The sequence below is a fragment of the Anolis carolinensis genome, chromosome 3, assembly GCF_035594765.1.
Source record: "Anolis carolinensis isolate JA03-04 chromosome 3, rAnoCar3.1.pri, whole genome shotgun sequence".
NCBI classification, from domain to species: Eukaryota; Metazoa; Chordata; class Lepidosauria; order Squamata; family Dactyloidae; genus Anolis; species Anolis carolinensis.
In genome coordinates this window covers 121,120,759-121,147,990 of record NC_085843.1, presented here as the reverse complement: position 1 = coordinate 121,147,990, position 27,232 = coordinate 121,120,759, and the positions used below count along the sequence as shown (strand labels likewise).

Sequence of the window (27,232 nt, the reverse complement as noted above, 5' to 3'; positions counted from 1 at the left end):
CAACTGAGAATGTGAACCACCATTCCAAAACCAGTAATGAATGCAAACTTACAGGACAGATTCATTATGTGAACAATGAATGATTATGCACCATTGCCATAGCAAGAGGAAAATCACATATCCTGTAAACATTGTCACCAGACTGTTGTGAGCTATAGTTAATTCAATTTCAGATATACGTATGGAGAAGTTCCAAGTGATAACATCTAATAAACAATTGCATGCAAGCATCTAATAAGACGAGAGAGTCAACAAACAAACAAAAAAGCATTTTCATTTTCTAATCAGAAGGTTTCTTTTAGTTGAGTCAAAATATCTTGTTGAAGATCTCTAAAATATATTACTTTTGTGATGGTTGATTGCATTCAAAATATTGAATACTTTCTCCCTTTTGTTACTTCTGAAATGTACTGCTAAGGGACCAAACAACAATGAACTTAATTACATGAGGCTGGGCAATTGTTTTATTCTTCTTTTTAGTCAATATTTTCTGCAATTTAGTACATTGGGGGTGGAGTGAGTAAGCTACAAAATATCTGAATCCTGTTCATCATTACGCTCTTCTTCTGAGATGGGGGTCTTAAGTTTTCTCCAGCAAAACTGGAGGCTAGTAGACCTCATGTGATATATCCCACAAGGCAGGTCATAGGCTTGGTTATGCTGAAGAAGTGAACATAGTCTCCCATAACCCTTCTCCCCTTAACTTAAAACACAAATGCACCTCTGTTCATTAATTCAGGTCCACAGTTGGTTTTGTGTGATGTAGTGTTCTTGGATTCTGGGAGAACTGGGCTCAAATCCCCACTCAAACACTGAAATCTGTTGGGCAAGTCATACTATGTCAGCTGTAGAGAAAGGCAAGGATGACCTCCTCTGCACAAATCTTGGCAATAAAATTCTAGGACAGGGTTGCCATAATATTGAGTCAAGAGCACTTAACAACAACAGCAACCTTCCTTTTTTACTCTGCTCAGTGCTAGCTCCTATGCATCTCTGGTCAAGGCACATTTAATGGAAAATTTCTTTCCACTGAACTTAAAAAGAAATCAGAAGGTTTCTATAAAGTTATTTTTGAAAATGAATTGAGCCAATTTCTCAGCACCTGCATCGGGTAGATTTATAAGATATAGCTATTTCTAGTCCAGAGTGCAAACTTGCTGAATATGCCTCCCCTGTAGTATTACGGATAAGGAGCTTGACAAAGTACAGGAAGAGGAGACACAAAATGCAATGCCCTGCATTGATTATGCTAGGAGTCAAAAACCGATCTGGGGGGAACAAAAGGGGAAATCAGTCAGCTTCTCTTTTTCATGCATTCATTTAAAGAAACAATAAAAACAACCTAAGTTTCTCCAACTCATTTATCAAGAAATTTCCAGGCCTTCCAAAATTCATATTAATTGTTAAAAACAACAACAAATTTACTTCAATTTCAAATGAATGATAAAGAACAGATTATGGAAAGCCATGGGCATTTTGAAGTAGAAATGATTAAGGGATGGGTCATGTTGCAGTTCTACTGGCTGAAGTCAATGTTATACATTGCTAAAATACATATGAGAAGCAGAGATGAGTGGGTTTCTTGAAACTGATCTTTCTAGTTCCACAACTCCCTGGCACAGCAAATTAGACACAGGAAAACTTTGCCTGGATGGACAGTTTTAAATTTTATGGGAACATTGTGGAAATTACAGGACATTGTTATAACAAACTCTATGCATGAGAAGCATAAGTCTGTTTTGCATAGAAGGCTTGACTACCAGATGGTAGGATTAATAAACGGATACAGATATTACAATTCTAAGTTATTATGAACTTTGTGTTGTCGAAGGCTTTCATGGCCGGAATCACGGGGTTGCTGTGTGTTTTCTGGGCTGTATGGCTATGTTCCAAAAGTATTATCTCCTGACGTTTCACCCACATCTATAGCAGGCATCCTCAGAGGTTGTGAGGTATACCTCACTAACCTCTGAGGATGCCTGCCATAGATGTGGGTGAAACCTCAGAAGAGAATACTCCTGGAAAATAGCCATATAGCCCAGAAAACACACAACCACCCTATTATGAACTTGCCAAAGTTAATAATAAAGTAGACAAGATGAAGAATGAGAGAGATTATTCACCTGACATGGAAGATATACCCCCATGAAAGCATATTCAGTATTTCACCCTCTGTATGACAAATATTGAATGTTATATTTCCAATGGCACTGATATTGACCTTCAAAAAACCACTGTTTTGTGCTGTGTGTATGTATGTGTGGACATATGAAGTTCAGGCTTCATAAAGTAAGATTGTGAAATGCCAATTTTTGTGATCAAAATGAGTACAGGCAGCAATTTTCTTGTAAATAAGTTTAAGTGTTGCAGAAAGAGTGAATAAAGGAAAGGAAACACTGATAAGAAATAATGTTTTTTTCAAGGAAGACAATAGTTTAAAAGGGCATCATCAGTTTTCTTTTCAAAATGGTTTTCGTTCAAAATGAATAATAGCCAAGTGATAACCTACATATAACCATGAAAAGAAGAAGCACACCATATATTCCCGTGTATAAACCAACCTCATATATAAGACTAAGGCAGATTTAGGGGCCAAAATTATAGATGTTAATATGCTAAATTAGGGGTCATTCCACAGAAGGTGGGGACAGTAATGCTGCTTAAGAGGGGCTGCTTTCCATGGCTGCTGCCACCCTCAGGCAATTAGAAAAAAATCTCCAAATTATCTTAATGTTTCACTTTCTGGGGATACTAACAGTCTGTGATGTCATATAGTCTACAGAATCCAAGAGGGCCATGCAAGAACTGGCTGAGAGACACTGAAATGTTATCTATTTCATATAGTGTTGAAGACTTATGAGGTGGCACTTTTACATGGTTCTGCTGTTTTCAATGGCTCAAGTACTATGTGATTCTGTCACATATACTGCTCAAGAGACTGAATCCTGTTCTTTAGAGAAGCATTTGCAGCAAGTCTGATATACTAATGGTTCTGTCTGCCTTCTTTACACCTTTGAGAAACAGAAAACAGCAAGGAATATTTGAATAAAAAAGTCCTTACATTTAAAATTTAGCATCATTTCAGCACATATAGATGCAGAGGGGAAAGATCAACTTCCCCTCCTCAACAATATTCTGGAGACAGAGCTATGCCATGGTACTACATTATTCCCAGGGGTTTTCTGTCTCCAGGAATATCGCTGCAGGCCAAGCTTCTTACATGGAATGCAGCAGAAATACAAAGAAATAATACACATATTATAGAAACAAAGTTAGGAGTAAAACTTTAGGCACTGCACTCGGTTTAAAGAAACCTGTGTATTCTGCATATTGAAAGAAGCAGATGTCTTAGCTGCTCTCAGACGTATACAATTGGCTCTCCCTATCCACAGATTTGGCATCCATGACTTCAACTATCCATAGTTTGATTTCTAAAAAACTCCAACCTCCCCCAATCTCGATTTTTCCATTTTATATAAGGAATGCCACTTTTCTACACCGTTGTATGCAATGGGACTTGAGTGCCTTTAGATTTTGATATCTGCAGGGGATTCCTGAAGTCAAAGCCCGGCAGATACCAAGAGTCCACTGTATTACAAAATGTATTCATAACAGTAGGCATTGCTAGCTCATGGAACACCTACCTTACCTATTCATGAAGCCTGCCATATCTTTCTTGAACTACTTTTAACTACAGATCCAATGACTTAAATATTTACTTCAATTTTGGATCTCCGTGCTTCTGTCTGCCACACTGATAACTGCTTAGTGGCTAGCTCTAGAAAATTTGAAATATGTACACTTTTGAGAAATGATGGTTTGTGCTAATGCAGATATTGCGCACCACTGGATTTTGAGTTTTGCTTTATTCAGATGGACTAACATGGTCACCTTTATTTTTATAAATGCTGATAAAGATAGTATTTGCAAATTTAGTGACTAAGCTTTGTCAGTCAAGTGTACCATTCAAGAAGACAGCGTTTGAGAAAGCAATCTGAAGGAGCATAATTATTCCACGTGGAGCAGTACAGTGACAGGAGATGAGGAAAGCCAGGGATACATCTCTATCTTGTTTCTCCAGCCAAATGTCATAAATTAGTCACATTGGCAGAAGAATTGGCAGAAGCCTCAGTGAAAGCTTAAATAATGCCCATTCGGGGAATATGGCAAGGCCAAGCCCATTCTGTTAGGCTGTCCCTTTGATCAAAGCTAATAATTCACACCTTGCTATGAAAAGAAAGGGAGCAACTGCTTCATTATGGTGTTTTTCAGCTTGCTCTCAGGCACTTCCATCAGAGCACGATACGTTTGAAGTGCTTCAGTTTCCCCGAAGCTTGAAACACCTTGCAAGTGACACACCATCAAAATATTCAGTCACTAATTTGTGACAACAAAGGAAACATTGTGTCATATGTAAAAATAGCTACGTCTTTGACATAATATAGACTAATGGGTTCCTTGGTGCCAAAATAGTGATAGAATGCTACAAAGTGGTTTTTGAAGCATCTGTTCCCACGATAGTCTTTCCAGAAGAGGCACGTTAAGCAGACTGGAGCTGTTGCCGAATGTTCTGCCATGCAGTAAGGGAATATTGAGGTCACTGTACCCATCAGAGCATTGCAGAGAAAGAGAAATGGCAGTAACTGGAGACACTCAGCTCCTAATAGCACTGAATTGGCTATCTAGGGACAACACAAAATATTTTGGCTAGTTCTGCAGTATTGTATCTCCATAGCGGAGCAACAATTTTTAGGGAAGATGTTTGAACTGTGCTCTCCTAATGAAAAACAAGGCATATTTATTGCATGCATACAAATGATCCTAATGGGGAATTAGTTTCAGGGTCAATGTGAGTTATTTCAGATTCATCTGTGAAATGTTCCTAAAAGCAAGGTTATTCAATTATCTGATGCAAATGGATTGCCATAGTGTTTTTTTCTAAGGTTTTGCCTTTTAATGCGTTTTTCTAAGGACTCTTCTACTTATCTGTTCATATCTATGTGTTTCGGATCACAATGCATACATACACATGTTTGTACACACAGAGAGTGTATGCTGTTTCCTCAGTATTTTGAATGGGACTCAGAAATGTCTGAGACATAAATCTATACTGGAGTCTTTACCTACATTGCAACAATGACCAAATCTTTTCATATGGTCTATTTCCATTAAACAAGTCATTTCTCAGTACTTTAGACATTATATATTGTGTCAGGCTCACTTCAAAGGACCAGTCTGAACGCAGATCAAAGATAGCTGCTCTCAAATCCAATCTTTATTGAAGAATACATGACTTTGTAAAAGTCGAGAATGACCTAATGTTTACATACATTCAATTTTATCACTTCTGATGCAACGTAATACCACACGCAAATATCATCATCAAATCCCACCCCCTGGATCACATTACTACCATTCCCACACTATATCAATTATAATTGTTTATACTTTCAACCCTGAGTTCCCAGGCTCATTTTATCTTCTCCCGCCAGGTGCTTGCAGGGTTATTTATGTTATGTTATGAAGCCAGATTCAGGGCTTGGAAATTCAGCCCTGGGATTTGGCTCCATGACATGGCGCCCTCGTTTTCTTCGTCCTCCTCTTCGGTTCTTCTTTCATCATAATCCTGAAACAAATCAAACAATAACTCTATGTGTCCATTTTGTCCAAAGTCCCCATGTATTTTTTCAGCAAGCTGCGATGGAATACTGGGTGTATTTTTCCTAAACTTTTTGGCAATGCCAACTGGAAAGTTACTTCATTGATAACACCCTGTATTCTGAATGGTCCAATATATTTGGGGCCCAATTTTCTCGAAGGTAGCCCCAATTTGATGTTTTGGGTACTTAACCACACTAGATCTCCTTTATCCAGTTTATCGCCTTCCACCCTCTTTCTGTCTGCGAACGCTTTATACTTTTTGTGTGCTTCCTTTAAGGATGCAGTCACTTGACTCCAGCATTCTAGCATTTGCGTTTTCCATTTCCCTGCCTCTGTTTCCTCATTCTCTGTCCATCTTGGCAACTGGGGCAAAGGCTGTATTTCATACCCGTAAACCACTTCAAAGGGGGTTTTATTTGTTGCTGAATGTATAGTCGAATTAAAAGCTAGTTCTGCAAAAGCCAACCACCTAGACCAGTCATTTTGTCTCATGTTAGAGTACATTCGAAGGAACTGCCCAAGTGTCTGCTGAGTACGTTCTACCGCCCCGTTTGTCATGGGGTGAAAAGCAGAACTTAGACTCCTTTCTGCTCCTAGCATTTCCAAGAATTTTTCCCAAAATTTTGCTGTGAATTGTACTCCTCTGTCACTGACCACTCTACTGGGACATCCATGCAGTTTGTAAATGTGGTTTATGTACAATTCAGCTAGTTTCTCGGCTGATGGTAGTTTCGTCAGTGCTATAAAGTGGGCCTGTTTAGAAAACAGGTCTAATACTGTCCAAATATAACGATGTCCTTTGCTAACCGGTAGTTCCCCCACAAAGTCCATAGCTACACATTCCCAAGGTCTGGTAGGTTCTGCTACTGTTTGTAATAATCCCATTGGCTTCCCTCCTCTCGATTTATTTCTGGCACAATCATCACATTGAACAACATGATTCTTTATGTCCTTCCTCATCCCTGGCCACCAGCAATGTTTTGCTATTGCCTTGGTTGTTTTTGTAATTCCTGTATGACCAGCGCTCTGGTTATTGTGAAAACGATGCAAAATCTTAATCCTTAATGTTGCTGGGATACAAACCAAAATCACAAACCAAAATCCCCCCTTCTGCTCCCCCTTTTCTGCGTTGGATGTGATCCACTGATCTCCATCATAAGACTGTTTCAGTTCGTTTCCCCAATTATCTTCCCCGTCGAGTTCAACAATAGCAGTGTTCTCCTTTTGGGTTTGCGCTCTTGTCCTGACAGCTAGGCCCCATTGTTTATCAGAGAATATTGTTCCCTCTTTTGCTGTGGTTATGCCTCCGTGTTGAGGCATGCGTGAAAGAGCATCTGCCAAGACATTCTGCTTCCCTTGAAAAAACTTTAATTGGAAATCGAACCTGCTGAAGTATTGCGCCCAATCTAATTTGGGGGACAATTTTCTAGGAGACTTTAAATACTGGAGGTTCTTATGGTCAGACCAAATTTCAGATGGGATTCCGCTTCCTTCGAGGAAGTGTCGCCAGCATTCTAAGGCTTTTAATATGGCTAATGCCTCTTTTTCCCATATTGGCCAACATTTTTCAGTTTCGCTGAACTTCCGGGACAAATATCCGCAGGGTTTTAAGTTCCCATTTTGATCTTTTTGCAATAGTACTGCCCCGTACGCACAGTCTGAGGCATCGCAATGGATTATGAAAGGGCTCCTGATATCGGGGTGTTTTAGGATGGGTCCTTCTGTGAAGCATTCTTTTAGGGTTTCAAATGCCTTTTGGCATTCTGGCGTCCAACCCAGTTTGGCGCCAGGAGCTTTTACTTTTGCTGTCTCCCCTTTCCCTTTTGTTTTTAAAAGTTCAGTAAGGGGTGCGGTTATTTGCGCGAAGCCTTTTATGAAGGATCTATAAAAATTTGCAAACCCCAGAAATGATTGCAATTGCCTCCTTGTTTGAGGCACTCCCCATTCTTTCACATCTGATACTTTAGCTGGATCCATAGCTAACCCTTCTGGAGATATCCGATACCCCAGAAAGTCAATTTGAGTTTTATTAAATTCACATTTGGACAGTTTTGCGTACAGCTTTGCTTCTCTTAGTCTCTGCAAAACTTCCCGGACCAATTTTACGTGCTTTTCCTTATCTTCGCTCACAATCAAGATATCATCAAGAAATATGAATACCCCTCTGTACAACAACGGGTGTAGTATTTCATTTATAAGCTGCATAAAGCAACCGCCTCCATTTTTTAATCCGAAAGGTAAAATTTTATATTCAAAATGGCCGAATGCGCAGGAAAATGCAGTTTTCCAAGTATCCTCCGGTTTAATTCTTAATTTATGATATGCTTCAATTAAATCCAGTTTGGTAAATATGCTCCCTTTCTTCAATACGGTAATTAAATCCTTTACTAAGGGCATAGGGTATTTATTGTCCTTAGTAATTGCATTTAAATTTCGATAATCAATGCACAATCTTAGGGAGTTGTCTTTCTTTCTCCTAAATAACACTGGGGCCCCGAGAGGCGAATTGGATGGCTTAATGAAGCCTCGCGCCAGGTTTTTATCGATATATTTCCTCAATTCCTCCTTCTCCTGCACAGACATGGGATACACTTTTGGTTTTGGTAAGTTTGCTCCTGGGGTTATTTCAATTTCTACTTCTATATTCCTTTTGGGAGGTAATTTACTGGCCTCTTTCTGATTGAAAACATCCACAAAGTCTCTGTATTCAGGTGGCAATAGCTGTGGGTCTATCTCATCTGCTTCATCTCCCTCGTCCTCCTCTTCTGCAATTTTGCTTATCTCCCATTGCGTCTGCTGTTCTTTAAATGCTAGGCTCTTTCCTCTCCAATCTACTTCAGGATTTGCCTGTTCGAGCCATGGTATCCCTAATATTACGTGGTATGTGGCAATAGGGGCTATCACAAAGGATATTCTTCCTTCCCATTTGCCTATTTTACATGGGACCCCCCGTATTTCCTTTGTTGATACTTCCCCAGCAGCGACTGATCCATCTAGCTGCGAAAATGCAATTGGGGAGTCAAGCGCCATCTGCTGACATTTCAGCGCTCCTGCTAATTCCGGAGTTATAATGTTTCTAGAACAACCACAATCCACAAATGCCTTGCAGGTGGCCCGATTCTCTAGCCCCGAGAGGCAGATTGGCACTACTATCATGCGTTTGTCCCGACTCACCAGTTTTTCTGAAGATTCTGGGGCTTGCACCTCCTCTTCCGCACGCCTCCCGGTTGCTGGCTTGGGCTTTGGGGGTTTTGGCGGCCCCCCCTTCCGGGCCCAGCATTCTGCTGCTCGATGGCCCGTCTTCCCACATACAAAGCATCCCGGTTTAGGTTTGTTGTCGTCTCCTCTGGAGGGAATCCCCGGCCTCCCTCCGGGTCTTTCCTGCTTCCTCGTTTCTCCTCGACCTCTCGCCACCGGTCTTTGCTGGCCGCCGCTGCTCCTGAAGCGCTTTACTTGGGCTAGGGTGGATTCAACGCGCCCCGCTAGTTGAATCCATCCCTGGAGTGTTTCGGGGTCATCTCTGTGCGCTGCCCAGCTGAAAATCTCGGGGCGTAGTCCCTCTTTAAATAATTCCACTTTGGTCACTTCAGACCACTCTGGTACCCTTTCCGCGAGGTGGAGGAATTCCTCTGCGTACTCGGGCACCGTTTTGTCCCTCTGCTTTATTCCTTTCAGCTGGTCTCGAGCCCTCAATTGCTCTAGCCGGTCTCTGAACCGGTTTTCCAGTGCGGCGAGGAAGCGGGGCACTGACCTCAGGCATGGGTCGCGTCTGGCATGTAGTTGCACATACCAGCTGGCTGCTCCTCGCTTTAGTGTGTTGCCGATGGCTCGAACCCTGCTTGCTTCGGAGGGGAATGTGTGTGCATTGTCTTCCATGTATCCTCTGATGCTAATTAGAAAAAAGTTCAGTTCATCTGATTCCCCTCCGTATTCTAGTTTGAGATCTTCCCTTCTTGGCATCCATTCTGCGGCCCGTTGATGCTGTCTGGGAGGCATGGGGAAGGGTTGCATCGGGTTTCCTCGGGCGGCCCCTTGGAACACGCCGCGCCCCACTCCGGTGGTCATTCTGCGCGGCTCCCGAAATTCTGCCGCCGCTGTCGGCCCTTCCACCCATCCGCATACTGGCCTCGCTGTAGCCCCCGCATCTCGCCTTTCCTCGTCGTACGGCACATCCTCCTCCTCTTCCTGGATCTCCCGCTCCTCTCCGCCTTCGTCTGCAAATCCACTGGACCCGATCCCTGGCCCCAGTGGTCTTTCCACCCCGACGCCCATTCGGGGGGTTGGGAGCTCTGTTGGAGATGGCGGCCTCAGAGTTCCCAGAGCTCGCTGGCGCTCCACTTCGCGTGCCATTCTGTCTCGGAATTCCAGCTCCTGCCAGTATTCCTCATCTCCCTCGTCCCTTGCCGCCACGGGACTCTGCGTTGATGCTCGCTGGCCCCTCTGGCTCCAATCTCCTTCTTTACTTGGCTCTCTCTCGGCGCCATATCGGATGGGCTCCTTTTGGAGATTCTCTTCCAATAGTGGCACCAACCTCCCCACGGTTTCCGACAGCCTGGATAAATTAGTTTCCAGGATGGATAACCGCAGGGCCACGGTCTCCGGCATACTTCCTCCAGATCCCCAACTGGTTTCTGCAGCCGCAGAGACGCCTCTTCCTCCCCTGGGAATCCTCTGGGTCACGCCGTTCAGCCTGGGGTACCCCGTAGAGGAAGCTATGGCTTGCAGCGTCTCTTCTCTCTTCGGCCGGGCCCCTTGCGAAGGCCTCCCTGCTCCATTTGGGCTTTGATCTCCTTCTTCACTCATTATCACTTCACTGCGAATTCCGCAGGAGGGTGAGAACGGGATTCTCGACTTAAATGTCAGGCTCACTTCAAAGGACCAGTCTGAACGCAGATCAAAGATAGCTGCTCTCAAATCCAATCTTTATTGAAGAATACATGACTTTGTAAAAGTCGAGAATGACCTAATGTTTACATACATTCAATTTTATCACTTCTGATGCAACGTAATACCACACGCAAATATCATCATCAAATCCCACCCCCTGGATCACATTACTACCATTCCCACACTATATCAATTATAATTGTTTATACTTTCAACCCTGAGTTCCCAGGCTCATTTTATCTTCTCCCGCCAGGTGCTTGCAGGGTTATTTATGTTATGTTATGAAGCCAGATTCAGGGCTTGGAAATTCAGCCCTGGGATTTGGCTCCATGACAATATTGCATGAAATTCTTTCCACGCACAAATCTAATAAAATTATAATCCATGAAATAATTTGATTTCTCTTCAATATTACATTTTGTTCATGAAAATTAGTGTTCAGTATCTGAAACATGTGGTTCACACTTCGGCTGCTTTCCTGTACTCAATTTTGCAATCCCCAAATGTTGTATAACTAGCTAGAAACTTCAACCCTTAAGCCTTTAGTTAGGCATACAGGTTTTCTATGCCTTATGAAGCCAATGATTGAGTCCCAAGGATTTTCACAGTGGAGACCAACTTCTTTACCATAGTTACTCTTACATTAACTGCTGAGCGCTGAGCTTGTATATAGGAATAATACTACTAGCTGTTATTAATGCCATAATAAGAAGTAACAATAATTTGTTAAATACTCAACATTACACTAGCAACTATTATAAGATAAGAACAGTTTTGCCCAAATAGCTTAGTCTACCGAATTAAACATAATAATTTATGATAAAAGGAAGAAAAACCAAGGAAGTGCATACATCTTATGAGTGTGCTTTCCTCATACAGAAATATATACAGGTTGTGTATCCCTTGTCTGGAATTCCAAAATCCAAAATACAATTGCTGCTTTGAGTCTAACCACACTGCTTTGAGTCTCACCATGGGAGAAAAGCAGGATAGAAATGAATGATGATGATGATGTCCATGTGAGCTGCTGAGAAATTGGCACTTGTTGCTTTGTAATAGTTCAATGTAAATAAATGTTGTTTCATGAACAAAAAAATGTTTAAAATATTGTATAAAATTATCTTCAGGCTATGAATATTATATATATATATATATGTGTGTGTGTGTGTGTGTGTGTGTGTGTGTGTGTGTGTGTGTGTGTGAAACATAAATGAATTTCACATCTAGGCTTGGTCTCCATCCCCAAGTTATCTCACTATGTATGGTACATGCCACTACAGGTATTCCAAAATTTTCCCTGCACCCAAATGTGGAAGCCAAAACATTAGGGACATAAGGGATATTGAATCTATACCTGTATAACAGCAGAAACATACAGACATCTATCATATTAGCTTCTACCTGTTCTTTTGAACTTGAGGAAGTTCAAATGACATCTGTTTACAGTTGTCTCTTGGACATGTAATCTACCTTTCTATTGATCAAATAGGGCCTTAACATTGTCCCATTGCTAGAAAAGATATATTCAGATATAAATGTATAGCTTATTTTATATTTATTAATGGGTGGATTGAGACTGCTTTGATCCTATAGTGGCAAACCACACAGGTTTTCTTTCTCGCCACTTTTGGAGGGACACCACAACCATCCTATATGGTGATTCAGCACTAGAATCTCTTATCTTTTTGTATCCCTATAGCAAGGCAGTATGTCACACAGAAAAAAAAGTGTATTGTAGAGAGAGATTTGCTACTAGGAATGCAAATCATCCACAGAATCTTGACTTTATGCCTGACTTTGGCTTCATTGATAGGCTGAACAAACTAGCGTAAGTCTCCCATCTCATTAGAAAAGCAAAATGTAAACACCATAATGGAAATAATGCCACACATTATATACAACCATATACTGAAACCATTCCTGAGCATGCTGGTATGATTACATCTCTTTACAAGCACATTTGTTGCAGTTCCATTTTGTACTTTTAAGTATATATTTCTAATACCTAGACATGCAGTATGTGAAGCTTAGAAGACATGAATACTTTATATTTTTAACTACTGAAGTCTCAAGAAATCATCAAAAGACTACTTTTGGCTCTTCTTCTCCTGCCTTGTAAACATTTTCATATTCAGCAGTAACCAACCAAGTACAGTATTTTACAAAACATCTTTTCCTCCTATATCTATATATTCATATGTGGTTCTTGGCTGTTTTTTTTTTTTTTTTGCAAATAATTTTTATTGGGGTTTATCACTAGCAAAGCACAAAGACAAACAAACAATAATAATGAAACAACACAATAGCAACTTAACCGAAAACACCAGGATAGTGTCCTAGGACAGACCCTGAGAACACGAGTGGCTGGCTACCCATGTTCTCATAGCCTACAATGGGGCCAGCATGGGGAGAAGCCAGGTGGGGATACTTTCCCTCCATGAGATGGGGAACACGGTGATGTGGGGTGTGGGAATGACGATTTTCCCCCCTGCCCCCATGGATTTGCCACACTGTCTGGTGAATTTCCCCACTGTCACCTGCAGTAGGAACCTCAAAGTGATGAAGTTTTTTGACTTATGGTGATCTTACATATGTATATACCTTTGATCTTCATTCATAAGAATGCCATAGTTGATGCTGGCTTGACAGCAGTTAACAACAACATTTATATGGCTATAGAATGGTGTCAGCATTTTGTTATGCTTATTTTTCCTTGGGCCCAAGCTCAGCCTAGCCTCTTTTTGTTATACATTTACACAGAGTCCTTCAAAATGGGACATGACTTATCTTTAACAGCTTTAATGGGCCACTGTCAACCCTGGCTGATTTGGTTTCACTGCTTGCTTGTCTACTGCTGTCTTGTTCAATTGCAATTCCCCTTTCAAGATTAAAGGCAGTTCTCTCAGACACCATACAGATGGGATCTGAACAATTTCAGTGAAATGACTGCCTCCTGAAACTGATATTATTGCCAAAGTAATGTTTCCAAGTTAGGTTTCCAATTGCACGTGATGCGATTTGTGAATTTCTTTAAAGTAGATGTTCTTCTCCCTGCATCCATCATAAAGATGTATGAAGATATGAAAATAACAATGCCAACACAGATCCATTTGAGAACCAATTTGGGTCATATGGTTTAACTGGCTTAGATAAAATTATTTGGAAAGGAGTAACTGCTTTTTGTGCACATAATTGTTTGTTTTTAAGGTTTTAAACTACTACTTAAAAATATATCAGCCTTAATATGTTACAACAGAAAGATAAGCCAAATGCAAAGGCAGATCTCTTTTTAAAAGAGAATGCCAAGCTACAATATTAGGGTTTACTGTTGCTTGCTATTGTCAATCAATATGTAACGTGTTCATAAAAATCAAGGGAATACTTTTATTGACACTAAAATTAACCATCAAAGAGTCTGGAGAGAACACTTAGCTCCTAAAGTATCATATCAAGTCACATAAAGACCTGAAATATGAGTATTTCCTGTATTCTTCAGATGTTTCCAAACCTAAGCTTTATACGTTATGTTACCTGTTATGATATGAGCTGGAAGAAAACCTAGGATTCCTATTTTATTTCACACTGGTAAGTTCAAAAGGGATGCCTGTGAAGTATTAATATAGAATGACTTGATTTGAACAAAACCAGAATGAACAGCAATGTCATTATGAAATGGTTATACCAGATAATGAGGAGTAATATAAATCTGTCTGAAATTGATAGAAACTTAATGATAAAGGTTCTAGTTCTTGAGATACTTCAATTAGAGCTGTCCAGTGCTGATTTCTATTGAAATTTTATTGGGCAGGGGGAAATTTAATACAAAATTATCAAGTATGTCAGAAAATGTTCTGAAGGATCAAGCCACAGCTTAGTTACTTCTGTTCCCATTACGATTCCCATCTGAATGTTATGCCTTCAGTTATTTCAACATATTCAACTCTAGTTGCACTGTAGAGCTTTTCTGGATCCTTCCCATATTAAAGTGATCTGTTGACTGATGGCAACAGCTCTTTCTCCTCCTCTGTTTCTCTTGTCTGACTGAGAAGGCTGCAGCTATGAAGGCAGAAAGAGAAGTTTCCCCTTTCTTGAAGCCACCTGGGTTGACAGAGTAAAAGCATGACAGATTAAAGGAACGAGATATCCTTCTTTGATTATCGTTACCTCTACATCACTCCACTGGCTTGTATAGACACACTAATATATTGCTGCTTTTATATGTACTGCACCTCCTCACCAAACCACAAAACATCCCTTACATCTAGCGAGGAAGCCATTCTTAATAATTCCCTCACTTCAATCTAAAGTGCACATTAATTCTTCTCTGCCTCAAATATCAGTCCTACATGGGGAAGCACTCCTTGCTTAGGCTAGCTCTTGCCTCAGTTTACCTTAACTTTGCAAATAAAGAAGGCCTATAATTCTGTCATTCTGTCAAACCAAGTGCCATCAAGGATGGGGTGGGTTGTTCTACAGCCTGGAGGACCTACTGTGCCATTCCAGAGCTCTAGCAGCCTGCAGTGCTTCCATCAATGGAAAAAATGGCACATCACTCTCTGTTGCTCTGGAGGTGAATTTAAGTATATATTTGATTGCATTATAGCCTCTCTTTTTGCTTATTTGCTTTGCTCTTGGCAAAAAGGACCCTAGTTTAAAGTGTTTGGGAGTTTCTAATTCAAAAACAAACTAAATTCTATGAACAGATATGGAAAACAAAACAATGAACACTCAATATACATTCCAGTTCCCAAGAAATGGGATATTAGAGTTTGTAGTAACCACAGGCATTAATTTCCATGCAAGCAAACCTATGCTCAAACCTCTACAACAAAATCCTTTGCAATATATGGACAGAAAAAATCAAGGAAGCCACTACCATGAGTTGCAAGATCAGACCAGGCATGTTGATGACAGGGTTACTTGGAGGCCTCTCATGAACAGGGCTATCATACATTGAAGTCAACTTTACAGCAGTTAACAATATCAAATAGAAGAATCCAATACATCTCTCTTTCATTTATGGATATTATATGTAAAGTGGCATGTCCATTGCATCAATACTGGTCAGTGTGATTTTTAAATTAAAAAAACTCATTCAATTTTGAATTTAAAAAAACAATATAGACACAAGGTGAAGTCAATTTTCACATTTTGTGCAAGGCTGAGAGCTGAAATGCATGAGCACAACAGTCATGTGGCCCAATTCTTGTGGAGACAGCAGATCGGGGTTTTATGTTTGAGTCTAAGATCAAATACAAGATTTATGGTTGAAATGTGAAGGTGCCAATCTATGTTGTACAATAGCAAAGGTCAGTTTTTATTGTCTTTTCAGCAACATGCAAGCTTTTGAAGATGCCAATGAAGAAAAATCAAGGTAAATAATTTCTCCATTTTTCAGACTGCTCCAGGAAAGCTAAGGTATTGTGAAGGAAATTTGTGGACCCCCTTACAGCTCTGAAAAGTAAATCTGTTAGAAAGAATCAGTTAGGCAAGAGAAAAGCGCAATAATTCCTAATGACATGTCTCTCGGTAACTCTTGAGGTGAACAAAAAATGATTTATTTCTGTTTCTTCCTCCCTATGGAACAATTGGCATCAATATTTGATAGAAAATGCTTTTCTTTATTTTTAATAAACTTGTTGGCCCTGTACTGCAGGTTAAAGTTAAAGTTGCATCATTTTTGACATGTATTTATCTGGGGGCAGCAGCTAAAGGGGTTACTTGTGAGTAAGAATAATTTTTGTAAGACCATTTTGCATGTTAATAAACATTTATGTACCACTAAAAAGTGGGATGCATGCTTCCTCGTGATAAGGGAGAAGTGATGTTATTTCTTTTATCCACCTTGGATTGACTTTGTACATTTTTCTATGGAAAAATGAAGAACCGGTAAAGAAATAGGAGATCCACAGGCATCTCTCTTGTTTACACATAGGAAGGGAGGGGAAACTGTGGTCCATACATTTGTGGTCCCCAAAACCAGTTTGAAATGAAAAATGGTCCCAATTTTTTAAAAATACAAAGTCAACAAGAAATTGACAAACAATGGGCTTCTTTTGTAAAATGCCTCTTCATGCCGAAAATGGCGCTATGCCTGATAAGAGCACTTATCCACATTTTGGGAGCCATGGGTCTGGATCTTCCATTTCTCTGTCCAAATTTCAGGTTATTTTTTCATTGTAGATGCTGCTGAGATAACCCCTTTGCATATAGACAACAGTTCACTTCCCACAAACAAGAGACATGGAATAATACTTTCTCAGAACAATTTGCAGTATAGAGAGAATCATTTTTAGGTGGAAGCAGCCCTCCCACACCAATACACAGGGACTAATTCATATTGCGCCTAGAAAATCAACATCAATAATTTGAATTTTACTTAAAAATCCACTGACAATGATGGGGGTGAACTAATATATTATCCAACTAACAGGCAAAGTAACATTTTATGCTGGCAGTAATGCCTGTGCATTCTTCACAGACGTTATCACTCTAAATATAACACATTACAGAAATGATTTCTCTGGGGCACAAAAGCATGGACAGTAGTTCTAAGACTATAATATTCAGCTACTGCTTGCCACGTGCTTGGCTATCACATGGAGAGCCATAGCTAGTCTTGGACTGCACTGGTGTGGAGATTTTCCTCACAAATGCAAGAACAATTCACATACTGACAAAATGACATAGTTAATACCTTATAGATTTTCTCTGTGTGTGGAGGTGCCACCATATACCATACAAACTTGGAGGCATCCGTGTGATTTCTGTAATATGAACAGCCTTGATGAGAGTTTGAAAAAAATACTTTTTGGATTACAACAACAGAATGGGTATCCCTTGTCTGAAATGCTCATGACCCAAAATGCTTTTGATTTTGGAATGCCTGCATTTAAAAAACAGGTATATGTACACAATGAGATAGCTTGGTGAAGAAAATCCAAATTAAACACAAAATATATTTATGTTTTCTGTATACTTTATACACATAGCCCAAAGATACTTTCATACAATATTTGTAATAAATGTGCAAATTTTCTTTACAATGAATCATCTAGCATGAGCAACTGGCTGAGCAATTCTGGACATTTTAGTCTAAAGATCTAATTGCAGCCCCAAGCTACCAATTTCCCTGAAGCAGGAAAGTGAACTGCCCATTCTCATAAAATGTATATGATTAGTACAAGGGTTTGCATATATGTAAAAGTATTCTAACATAATAAGGATTTAATTCATGTTAGCCTTCATTTAGATGTCCAATCTGTGGGAAAGTCCAGCACAGGCTACTGATTTCTGGTTCACATCTTAAAACAAGGCTTTCTTCAAATATGAGCTGCTTCAATATCACGTGATTGCTCTAAACAGCATTAGCCTTCCTACTATGATTCACTCATTTACTGTAGTGTCATACTGCATTGAGTTGATCGTGCAAGCCAATTGTTTTTTAACAGACTTCTGGGATAGTTGTTCATGTGTCCTACTTTGAAGAGGATAAAATAAAGGTCTCTAGTGAAAGATTTTCCTGGCAAAGTCTGTTCTAAAGATTGAAGTAGATCAGGGACATTCAAGTTGCCCAGCAATAGCTTAACAGACTTAACAGGTATACCAATTGTATGTTCATAGTCCTCCACATAGTTAGAATCATAGAATCATAGAGTTGGAAGAGACCACATGGGCCATCCAGCCCAACCCCCTCCCATGCACAAAAAGCACAATCAAAGCACCCCCAACAGATGGCCATCCAACCTCTGTTTAAAAGCTTCCAAGGAAGGTGCTTCCATCACACTCCCAGGCAGTGAGTTCCACTGCTGAATAGCTCTCACAGTCAGGAAGTTCTTCCTAATGTTCAGGTGGAATCTCCTTTTCTGTCATTTGAACCCCTTGCTCTGAGACCTAGTTTCAAGAGCAGCAGACAACAAACCTGCTCACTCTTCCTTGTGACATCCTTTCACATATTTATACATGTCTATCATGTCTCCTCTCAACTTTATTGTATTTCTCAGGATAATAACTATGTCTTGTTTTGTATACGTACAGATTAGACATGTTGAGACACTCAGGTTGAATTCACATGGGGACTATATCCTGGCTCCAGTATGAACTGCCCTGCCAAGATTTGATCCTGTTCATGTCATATTCACCCATTTTGATCAAATTGGTCTTGATTAACACAGTTCTCTCACCCTGAAGTCACCTTGCTACAAAAGGGCATTTCTATAATGTTCACTGTATCAGAGATTTTTAGGTCACACAAAACTTTTTTTTTGTTCCCTGCATGTATGAAGATATACAGGCAGTCCCCGAGTTACAAACATCTGACTTACACATGATTAATATTTAAGAATGGGGGTGAGAGAACAGGACATAAGAGAAATCTATCCCTAGGAAGGAAAATTCACTCCTGTAAGAGTTATCCTGGGGAATAAGCTTTATCACCAATCCTTATTTCCACTACAAGCCTTTTTTTTTCAAAATTCAATTATCACAGGGACAGAAAGTGAGGTGAAAGCTTCTGAACAGAAGCACAGACAGCAAAACAAATACCACAAGGGTGTTACCCCTCCCTAAACTATCCAAAATTCTGTGTGTGTTTGGCTGGAAGTACACTTAAAATGTACTTGTTCTGACTTACATACAAATTCAACTTAAGAACAAACTTACAGATGCTATCTTGTTTGTAACATGGGGACTGCCTGTACATATATTTGCATAACCCTATTAAGCAATCAACTGTCTTGTTTTCCTGTCATACTTACTGCTAACCTAAGCTCCCATTGGAAGACTCCCTTACTCCACTTTCCTTCTCTTTTCCTTCTGGAACTCCACAATTTATCCATTCCATGTGTGTTTGTGTGGAGTATTGCCTCCTCATTCAGTTTAGGCCATTACAAGCTTCCCACTTAATCTTCCCTTAAGATTAACTATTATGACAAACCTTGATTCATTTCCAGGCAAGTTGAAAAAGACCTGGCTGTGGGACCAAGCCTTTGGGGCAGTGCAATGAGACAATAATAGGAAACCTACTCCACTGACCAGAACCATCATGATGTCTTGAGCTGGTTTAAACAGCTGATTTAAAAGTAGATATAACTGATTTTAATGTTTGTGTATAGTTATAATTATTTTATATCCAGACATGGAGTGCTTGCTGTATATATGTTGTGCTCCGCCCCAAGTCCCCCTCGGAGTGAGAAGGGTGGAATATAAATGTTTTAAATAAAATAAATAAATAAATAAATTCACAGTTGGTTTACTAAATGGAAAAGGTTTTTTAAAAAACCCTTCCTAATAACACCACATGAAGTTCTCCAATTGGTACTCAATTCAAGAAGATTCCCAACTGTGGTCTTTTGCAGTGACTGCAACTCCATTTAAGGCTTATTCTAGTTTCATAAAAAATATTATAAATCCCTTATAAATCCCTCTTTCTACTTCCTTCCTAAGGAGAAGTCCAAGGAAGGGAGAGAAAAGGAGGCTGAAGCATCTTTGTTTTCGCCTCACAAGGCAGTGGCAACAGCGGGAGCATGCATGTGCGTGCTTGAGAGGTGAGGAGAGGACAGAGATGTTACTTGCAAACAACACAAATATAGCATCCCTACTTCGTGGATTTTCACTTTTCACGGGTGGTCTGATAAGTGAGGGAACACTGTATTCCCATCTTTTTTTTTTGACTAACCCATCATTTCTATGTGTTCTCTAAAGGTATAGAAAGCAAGACACTCTTTTGTGGTATTTGAACCTGATTAGTAGACCACTTCATGGAATTAGATCACTACTGATTTGCCATATCTCTGCAGTTCCCATTTAGTTTTTCTGTTATTTGTACTTAACCACTTGAGATTTTTAAGCATTAAGTATGGAACAAGCCCAGGCAGGATATGGCAAAAACAACTGCTAATGAGATAGAACACACATTTTAATAAAGTTGCTTGCCTGTAGAAGTATTTAAGTTGAACCACACTCTGATTATGCATAAGCCGCACTACTTGCAAATTGCTGTCAATCAATGCTTACATTGATAGAAGAGTTTAGGGGAGGAAAGTTTCTTTAAAGAAGAAAATAGTTCTTTACCATGCAATCCTTTAAAGCTTTGAATGAATGGTGACAGTAACACCTTTGTACAGTAAAGCATTATTGATGTCACTTGTTTCTCATTATCAATACATACAAAGTGTTAATTTCTGACAAGTTAATTAAAGAGGCATTTTGCAAGCTAACAGCCCTAGACTGCTAGGATTTAAACCAATCTTAGGCTGGATCTCTGTTGCCATATAATGAAGTTTGAACTGCATTATATGGTCAGCATAGACCCATATAATGCAATTCAATGCAGTTTAAACAGAATTCAGTGGGATTTTGCCATAATACACTGGGAAGATACCACTGCCTTCCTGAGGGCGCTTCCAGACAGGTCAAAAATGGAGGACCTGTCTCAGGTTTACCTGAGGTGTCCAAATGATGCCTGAGATAAACCCAAATTAATCCAGTTACTCCATATTAATGAAACACTTGTAAAATCCAAACCTTAATGTAAGGTCAGGATCTTTCCAGGTGTGGGCCCTGTGAAGATTGACTCTCAGGACTGCTTTCACGATGCCAGAGGTCAATCCCCACTGCAATCCTGGTTCTTCAAGCTCCAAGAACCTGAAGGAGCAGGATGGCACCCCACCCTCCCATCCCAACCATCCATTTACCTCCGGCAAAAGCTCCTGGCGTTGGGAGGGGGAAGGAGGAAAATCCTTCAAAATGACTCATCGGGAGGTTAGAGGGGAGGGAAAACCCTCCCAAGCCCAAGGTTTGGGAGAGGTGTGGAGCCTCAATCTCATGAGGGACTGGGATATAATATCTCAGCTCCTCTGTGATTGAGGCCTGTCTGGAAAGGCCCTGAGTTAACTGAGAATAACTACTTTTGCAGTTACAGTTCATTGACATAAGTTGGAATCAAAATGGAAAAGTGAGAGGACAAGAGACAACTGGGACATCTTAACAGTAAACAAAAAATGGAATGACAGAAGATTAATTAAGAAAGTTGGAGATTATACAGTAGTTAGTGGCAGATATTGGAATAACCTGTGTATCAAATATTTAGGGTTTTAAAGAAGTCAGCACAACATTAGTATCAAACTCCATGCATTCAAACCTGCTGCTTTTGAATGGTCCTTCAAGTCAACAGTGCATGGACCTCAATGTAATACAAAAGTTAGAAAACTGTGTAAGTATATCTAATGATATTGGTCGCCAAGAAAGGTTGCAAAGTAGAAACCAGACCAATACCAACCATGGTTAACCATAGTAACTTCCCTTAGAGGTCAGGTGGAAAACATTCCAAGAGCCTTCCCAAAATATGATCCTCATCCTCAAGAGGGAATGTGACAGAAAAGCCATGCTGAATTTCAGTCAATGGAATTAACACCTTAGTAAAGTCAGCTGTGACTGAGGATGTCCTACTCCGACAAAATTGTGACATATATAAAACATTGGAAATATTACTTTTGCACTATGCTTCTCAGAATCAACTAGCCATACTAACTAATTTTCATATTATGCATAATGCAAGTGTTTTGATATCCTACAAACCTGGTCATGTTCTCAAAATCTGGCTTTTTAATTCACATCTATGGATTAGAAACTGTCATCATATATGGTGGACCTTGGGCATTTTGTTGCAAGTCTTTGATAAATCTATAGGAGCCCATTTCACTTCAAGAAAACCAGAAACAGACCAAACAATATTTGTTATTGGGCCCAGTGAGACCACATAGAAAAAACTACATGAATATCACTCTGCAAATACATTACTAATTTGAAGATTACATAGCTACTTTTAAATACATTAAAGATTCCCCCTCCCATATTCTTTTACAAAAAGAATATCAAACGTCTGTCAAAACATTCCTTTCAGACCTTAAAATGTGATTATGCTTAATTACCTAGCTCAATCTAATTAACACAATCTAAACTTCTAATCAAGTTAAAATATTTGAAGTTTAGCTGTTGGTAGCAGAAGTGATCTGAGATTCTCCCTTCAAACCAGTTAAGAGTACACTTTCTAGTTAGATATAGCTACATAAGCATCGTCTTCGACATCTCACTCATTCAGTCATTTTCGACTCTTCGTGACCTCATGGACCAGTCCACGCCAGAGCTCCCTGTCGGCCGTCTCCACCCCCAGTTCCTTCAAGGTCAAGCCAGTCACTTCAAGGATACCGTCCATCCATCTTGCCCTTGGTCAGCCTCTCTTCCTTTTTCCTTCCATTTTCCCCAGCATCGTGATCTTCTCCAAGCTTTCCTGTCTCCTCATGATGTGGCCAAAATACTTCAGTATCCTCTAGTATCCTTCCCTCCAGTGAGCAGCTGGGCATTATTTCCTGCAGGATGGACTGGTTGGATCCTCTTGCGGTCCAAGGCACTCTCAGGATTTTCCTCCAGCACCAGAGTTCAAAAGCGTCTATCTTCCTTCGCTCAGCCTTCCTTATGGTCCAGCTCTCGCAACCATAGGTTATTATGGGGAATACCATTGCTTTGACTATGCGGACCTTCGTTGCCAGTGTGATGTCTCTGCTCTTCACTATTTTGTCAAGGTTGGCCATTGCTCTCCTCCCAAGAAGGAAACATCTTCTGATTTCCTGGCTGCAGTCTGCATCTGCAGTGATCTTCGCGCCTAGAAATATAAAGTCTGTCACTGTCATAAGCATACACGTACAAAATTCTTCAAAATTCAGTTAGACTGAATGAAACAAAATGGTAACAGGAATCAATTTTGTACAAGGCTTGGTAGGGTATTGTTAGAATACAATGACATAAAAACCTTAACTTGGCAATTATTGCACTAAACTTTGATCAAAAGCAATTGCTTCCAGACAAAGAGTCATTGTGGATTTATCATGACTCGGGTTTTCTTAGCTATATGGTGGGTAGTAGTTTTAAATACTGTACTTCAAATGTAGTCTTTAAATATAATAATCTACCAGCAAAACATGGCAGAAGAGCACCAAAATGCCAGCACAAACACCAACATGTCATTATTAGAATTTTATTGTAATTTACTACCAAAGGTTTGATGACCAAATATGCACATTGACCTTGCATATCCAACTGAAAGGACTTCCTTCATTTGCTCAACTGGAAGCGATTCAGAACAGGTTATAATTAATTTGTAGGATGTAACGGACCTTAGTGCCGCAGTGCCTGGTGACGGTCAACAACATAAATGGCTTTAAGAGGGACAAGTTCATGAGAATAAAATGTACCCAATTGTTCCTAATTTTAATAGGTATATAGTTTCCAAATTCGGAGTCAAAATTTGTTTGAGTATCAGCTTCTGGGAAGAGGCAACAAAAATGGGGTGACTGCCAATATTTCCCTTACGAAAAGCAAACAACATGAACCATTTACTGGATATGACAAGGTTCTTTTCATGGAAAACATACAAACCAAGAAAGAAATGGATAAACTGAGGATCATTATAGCTTCCTTCTGTGTGTGAACAATGAATGACAATTAACTGTTTCCATACAAGCCAGGATTGTAAATCCAAGCCCTACGGGAGTGGCGGCATATAAGTTTGAAAAATAAATAAATAAATAAATAAAAACAACAAATCTTAGATTGTTTGGAAACAATTAACTATGATTCCGGTTTACATAGAGCTGTATCTGTATCTTTAGCTGCCTACTTAATTGTCCAGCTTGTGCAAAAAGGAAAAGTGAAGTAGTGGGGAAGCTGTACAATCGCTAAGGACCTCATCATCTGGAGGTCCCAAATGCGGGTGACAGCAGGGACATTTGCTGGGCAGAGTGGTGAGTCTGTGGGGCAGTGGGGGAAACCGGTGTGTTGTACCCTGCATCACACGGGGGAAAGCACTGCCACCTGGCTTCCCCCCGCACTGGCCCCGTTCTAACTAATGAGAACACAGGAAGCCTCCTATGTTCTCTGGGCTCGGTCCTAGGACACTTCCAGGATGGAGCAAGGAAGTAACCCTGCCAGAAACAGCCCTGCATCATGTGAAGGGCTCCGGTGAGCTCCGTCCTTGCAGTGTCCTCACAGTGTCCTAAGATGCTGCAAAAAGTGCATGTGATGCGGTTCTAAGTCAACCATATGGATTATCACTGCCAAGTAGCTAAAATAAGAGTATGGGCCAATGAGTCAGAATAAAATGCAAAATGTGGCCAAGAAGAAATATAGAGAGGTTGGATTTGGGGCAGAGGTATCAAAACAATAACAGTGCTTTGGAAATGTTTCGATGTATTTTGTTTGGGGAATCCCACATACTACTTGAAAAACTGACATTAGAGAATATGCTGTTTATCCTGATAAGATACTAGCTATCTTGAGACATTCAGCTGCAGACTTTTTCTGGGTTGCACCTTTAATCATTATGTCGTTTCATTTGTACTGCTAGCAGGAAAGTAGCCCAGTTATGGAGAAGGGGATTTTGTTTTGTTCACATGGATTAATCAGCAATCCAGTGGTCTGACACAAATCCAGAAGACAATTCACAGTCCTGAGAATTTGGATTCAATTGACAGCTTTCCGTGGGGGTGGATTAAACGCACAAATGCTATTGTCAGTGGAAATTCCTCTAATCTTGTAGGTGTATCATTGAAAACAACAAAACAACAGCCTAAAGATTAAAGCTTTCTGTACTTCAGGTGCTCAGTGTTCACAGGTAGTATATCAAGATGCAGGGTTTCTGGTTGCTCCTGACACAAAAAACAAACAAAAAAACTTTAAGGACTTAACTATATCTAAATGGGCTTATGTTATGGTGGGGAGTGAGGCTGATTGAAACAATTTGCTGCCTGACAATGAGCAGCAAATAGTGTCTTTTACACATTTATCAATCAAGTTATTTGGACATGTGAGCCAGAAAAACCAACCAATATCTATTACCTCCCAAGCAGTAAACACAAATAACAGCAAAATTAAACAACCAACAATTTTCTGCTTTTCTATGACACCTACGGAAATCCAAAACTGATGGCTTGAGGCAGTTGACTCACTAAAGAGAAATCTGCCCACTGGGAGACCAATGTTTTTATTAACCACATACCTGTGTTGTTAGTCATTAATATTGCCTTTTAGTGAACATAAGGTGCATTTTGTGTATTTCTACATGGCAGGAGGTTGGACTAGATAGCCTTTGTGGTGTCTTCCATTTCTATGACTTCTTTGTCTGTTTTTGCTTCAAAAAATTAAATACTCTGTTTTGTTTTCTGCTATGGTGCTATATGTACTATATGGTACTATATGTATTATGGTACATAGGGAGTTCCCGATGGTGTACCGAGTTAAACCACTGAGCTGTTGGACATGCTTATAGAAAAGTCAGTGGTTTGAATCTGGGGAGTGGGGTGTGCTCCTGCTATTAGCCCCAGCTTCTGCCAACCTAGCAGTTTGAAAACATGCAAATAAATAAATAGATAAATAGGTATTGCTCTCGAAGGAAAGTAACAGTGCTCCATGCACATAACCTTGGAGGCATCTACGGACAATGCCAGCTCCTCAGCTTAGAAATGGAGATGAGCACCAACCCCCAGAGTCAGACACGACTAGACTTAATGTCAGGGGAAAACCTTTACCTTTACCCTATGGTACTATACCATAAAGAGCCCCTATGTGTAAGATATAGTGTGGTGTGTTTCCAACAGCTTATTCACCCTAGGCATTGTAACTGTACAAGTCATGGAATCTTGTGAAAAGTTAAAGGGAATTTAGAGCTTGTTTTTCTCCCACCTATTGATTTAATCAAACTGATAAAACTGGCTTATTTGATTAAATGCAAAGTGCTTGTCAATCGAAAAGTTTGGCCGTTTCTGGGCTTCCTCTCCATTTTTGTCACAAGTTCATTCTTTCTGTAACTGGTACAAAGTATAGAGAAGCTTAATCCAGCAGTTCTATGTTATCTGGGTCAACTATTTATCCCAAAAATGTCTTGAAGTCTAGAAATAGTGGCATTGCAGCAGAAATCACATTAAACAAAGCTCCAGTGCAGAAGTTGTTGATATTGCTCTGTTTCAATAATTAACCTAAATGACAATGTATGTTATGTAGTACATTGTACTGATGTGTTGGCAAAGTCCTACTTTGACACTAGCAAAGATCAGAATGGTTTGGACCCCAGATGGACCTATCTGTGATGCAGTACTGTGCTTTAGCTGCTAAGGCTAGAGGAAAATAAGTGCAATCCTGTCTAGTTCATCACTTACAATAAGTCCTATGTGTTTCTTTGTGTAGCCTGGGAACTACATGTTTTTATCCTGAAGTCCTGAGCTTTGTCAGATCTTTGTCAAAATTATCAAATCAACAGCAACAATGTTATTGCTGCCAATGGTGTACGGTATAATCCCGGCACCTATAGGATCAGTACTTGTGGTTTCACCTATCAATATCCACAAAATTTGTCTTCTCTAAAAAGTCTCTATGTCCTCCAAGCAATTCTCTGGTATACATCTCACAGAAGTTACAAGAGACGCATCCTCTATACAAATATTCTATGTCTTCCAAGGCAACACCCATTGTAACTTCCGACACAAGTAACTCATTTTGATAAAGTTTTCTGTTATCCACAATTTTCCATGGTACGTTCAAGAACATTCATGGACTGGAAAGGTGGGGCTACTGTACTTTATAAATATTTAAACTGAATAGTCTATATTTTGAACAATAATGAAAGTTACTTTTC

General features: G+C 39.9%; 1 protein-coding gene across 2 annotated transcripts in view; it reads right to left on the bottom strand.

Annotated features, from left to right (window-relative positions):
• The window catches only part of nalf1 (NALCN channel auxiliary factor 1), a 430,167-nt gene that overhangs the window by 102,453 nt on the left and 300,482 nt on the right, over positions 1-27,232 (bottom strand). The window contains exon 3 of one of the 2 annotated variants that reach the window (XM_062975458.1): positions 12,762-23,209. The exons of the other annotated variant lie outside the window; for it this stretch is intronic. Coding sequence (XP_062831528.1) covers positions 22,746-23,209 — 464 coding nt within the window. The 3' untranslated portion in view covers positions 12,762-22,745. Of the gene's footprint in view, positions 1-12,761; positions 23,210-27,232 lie in introns of those variants that run through there. 2 annotated transcript variants of the gene reach the window in all.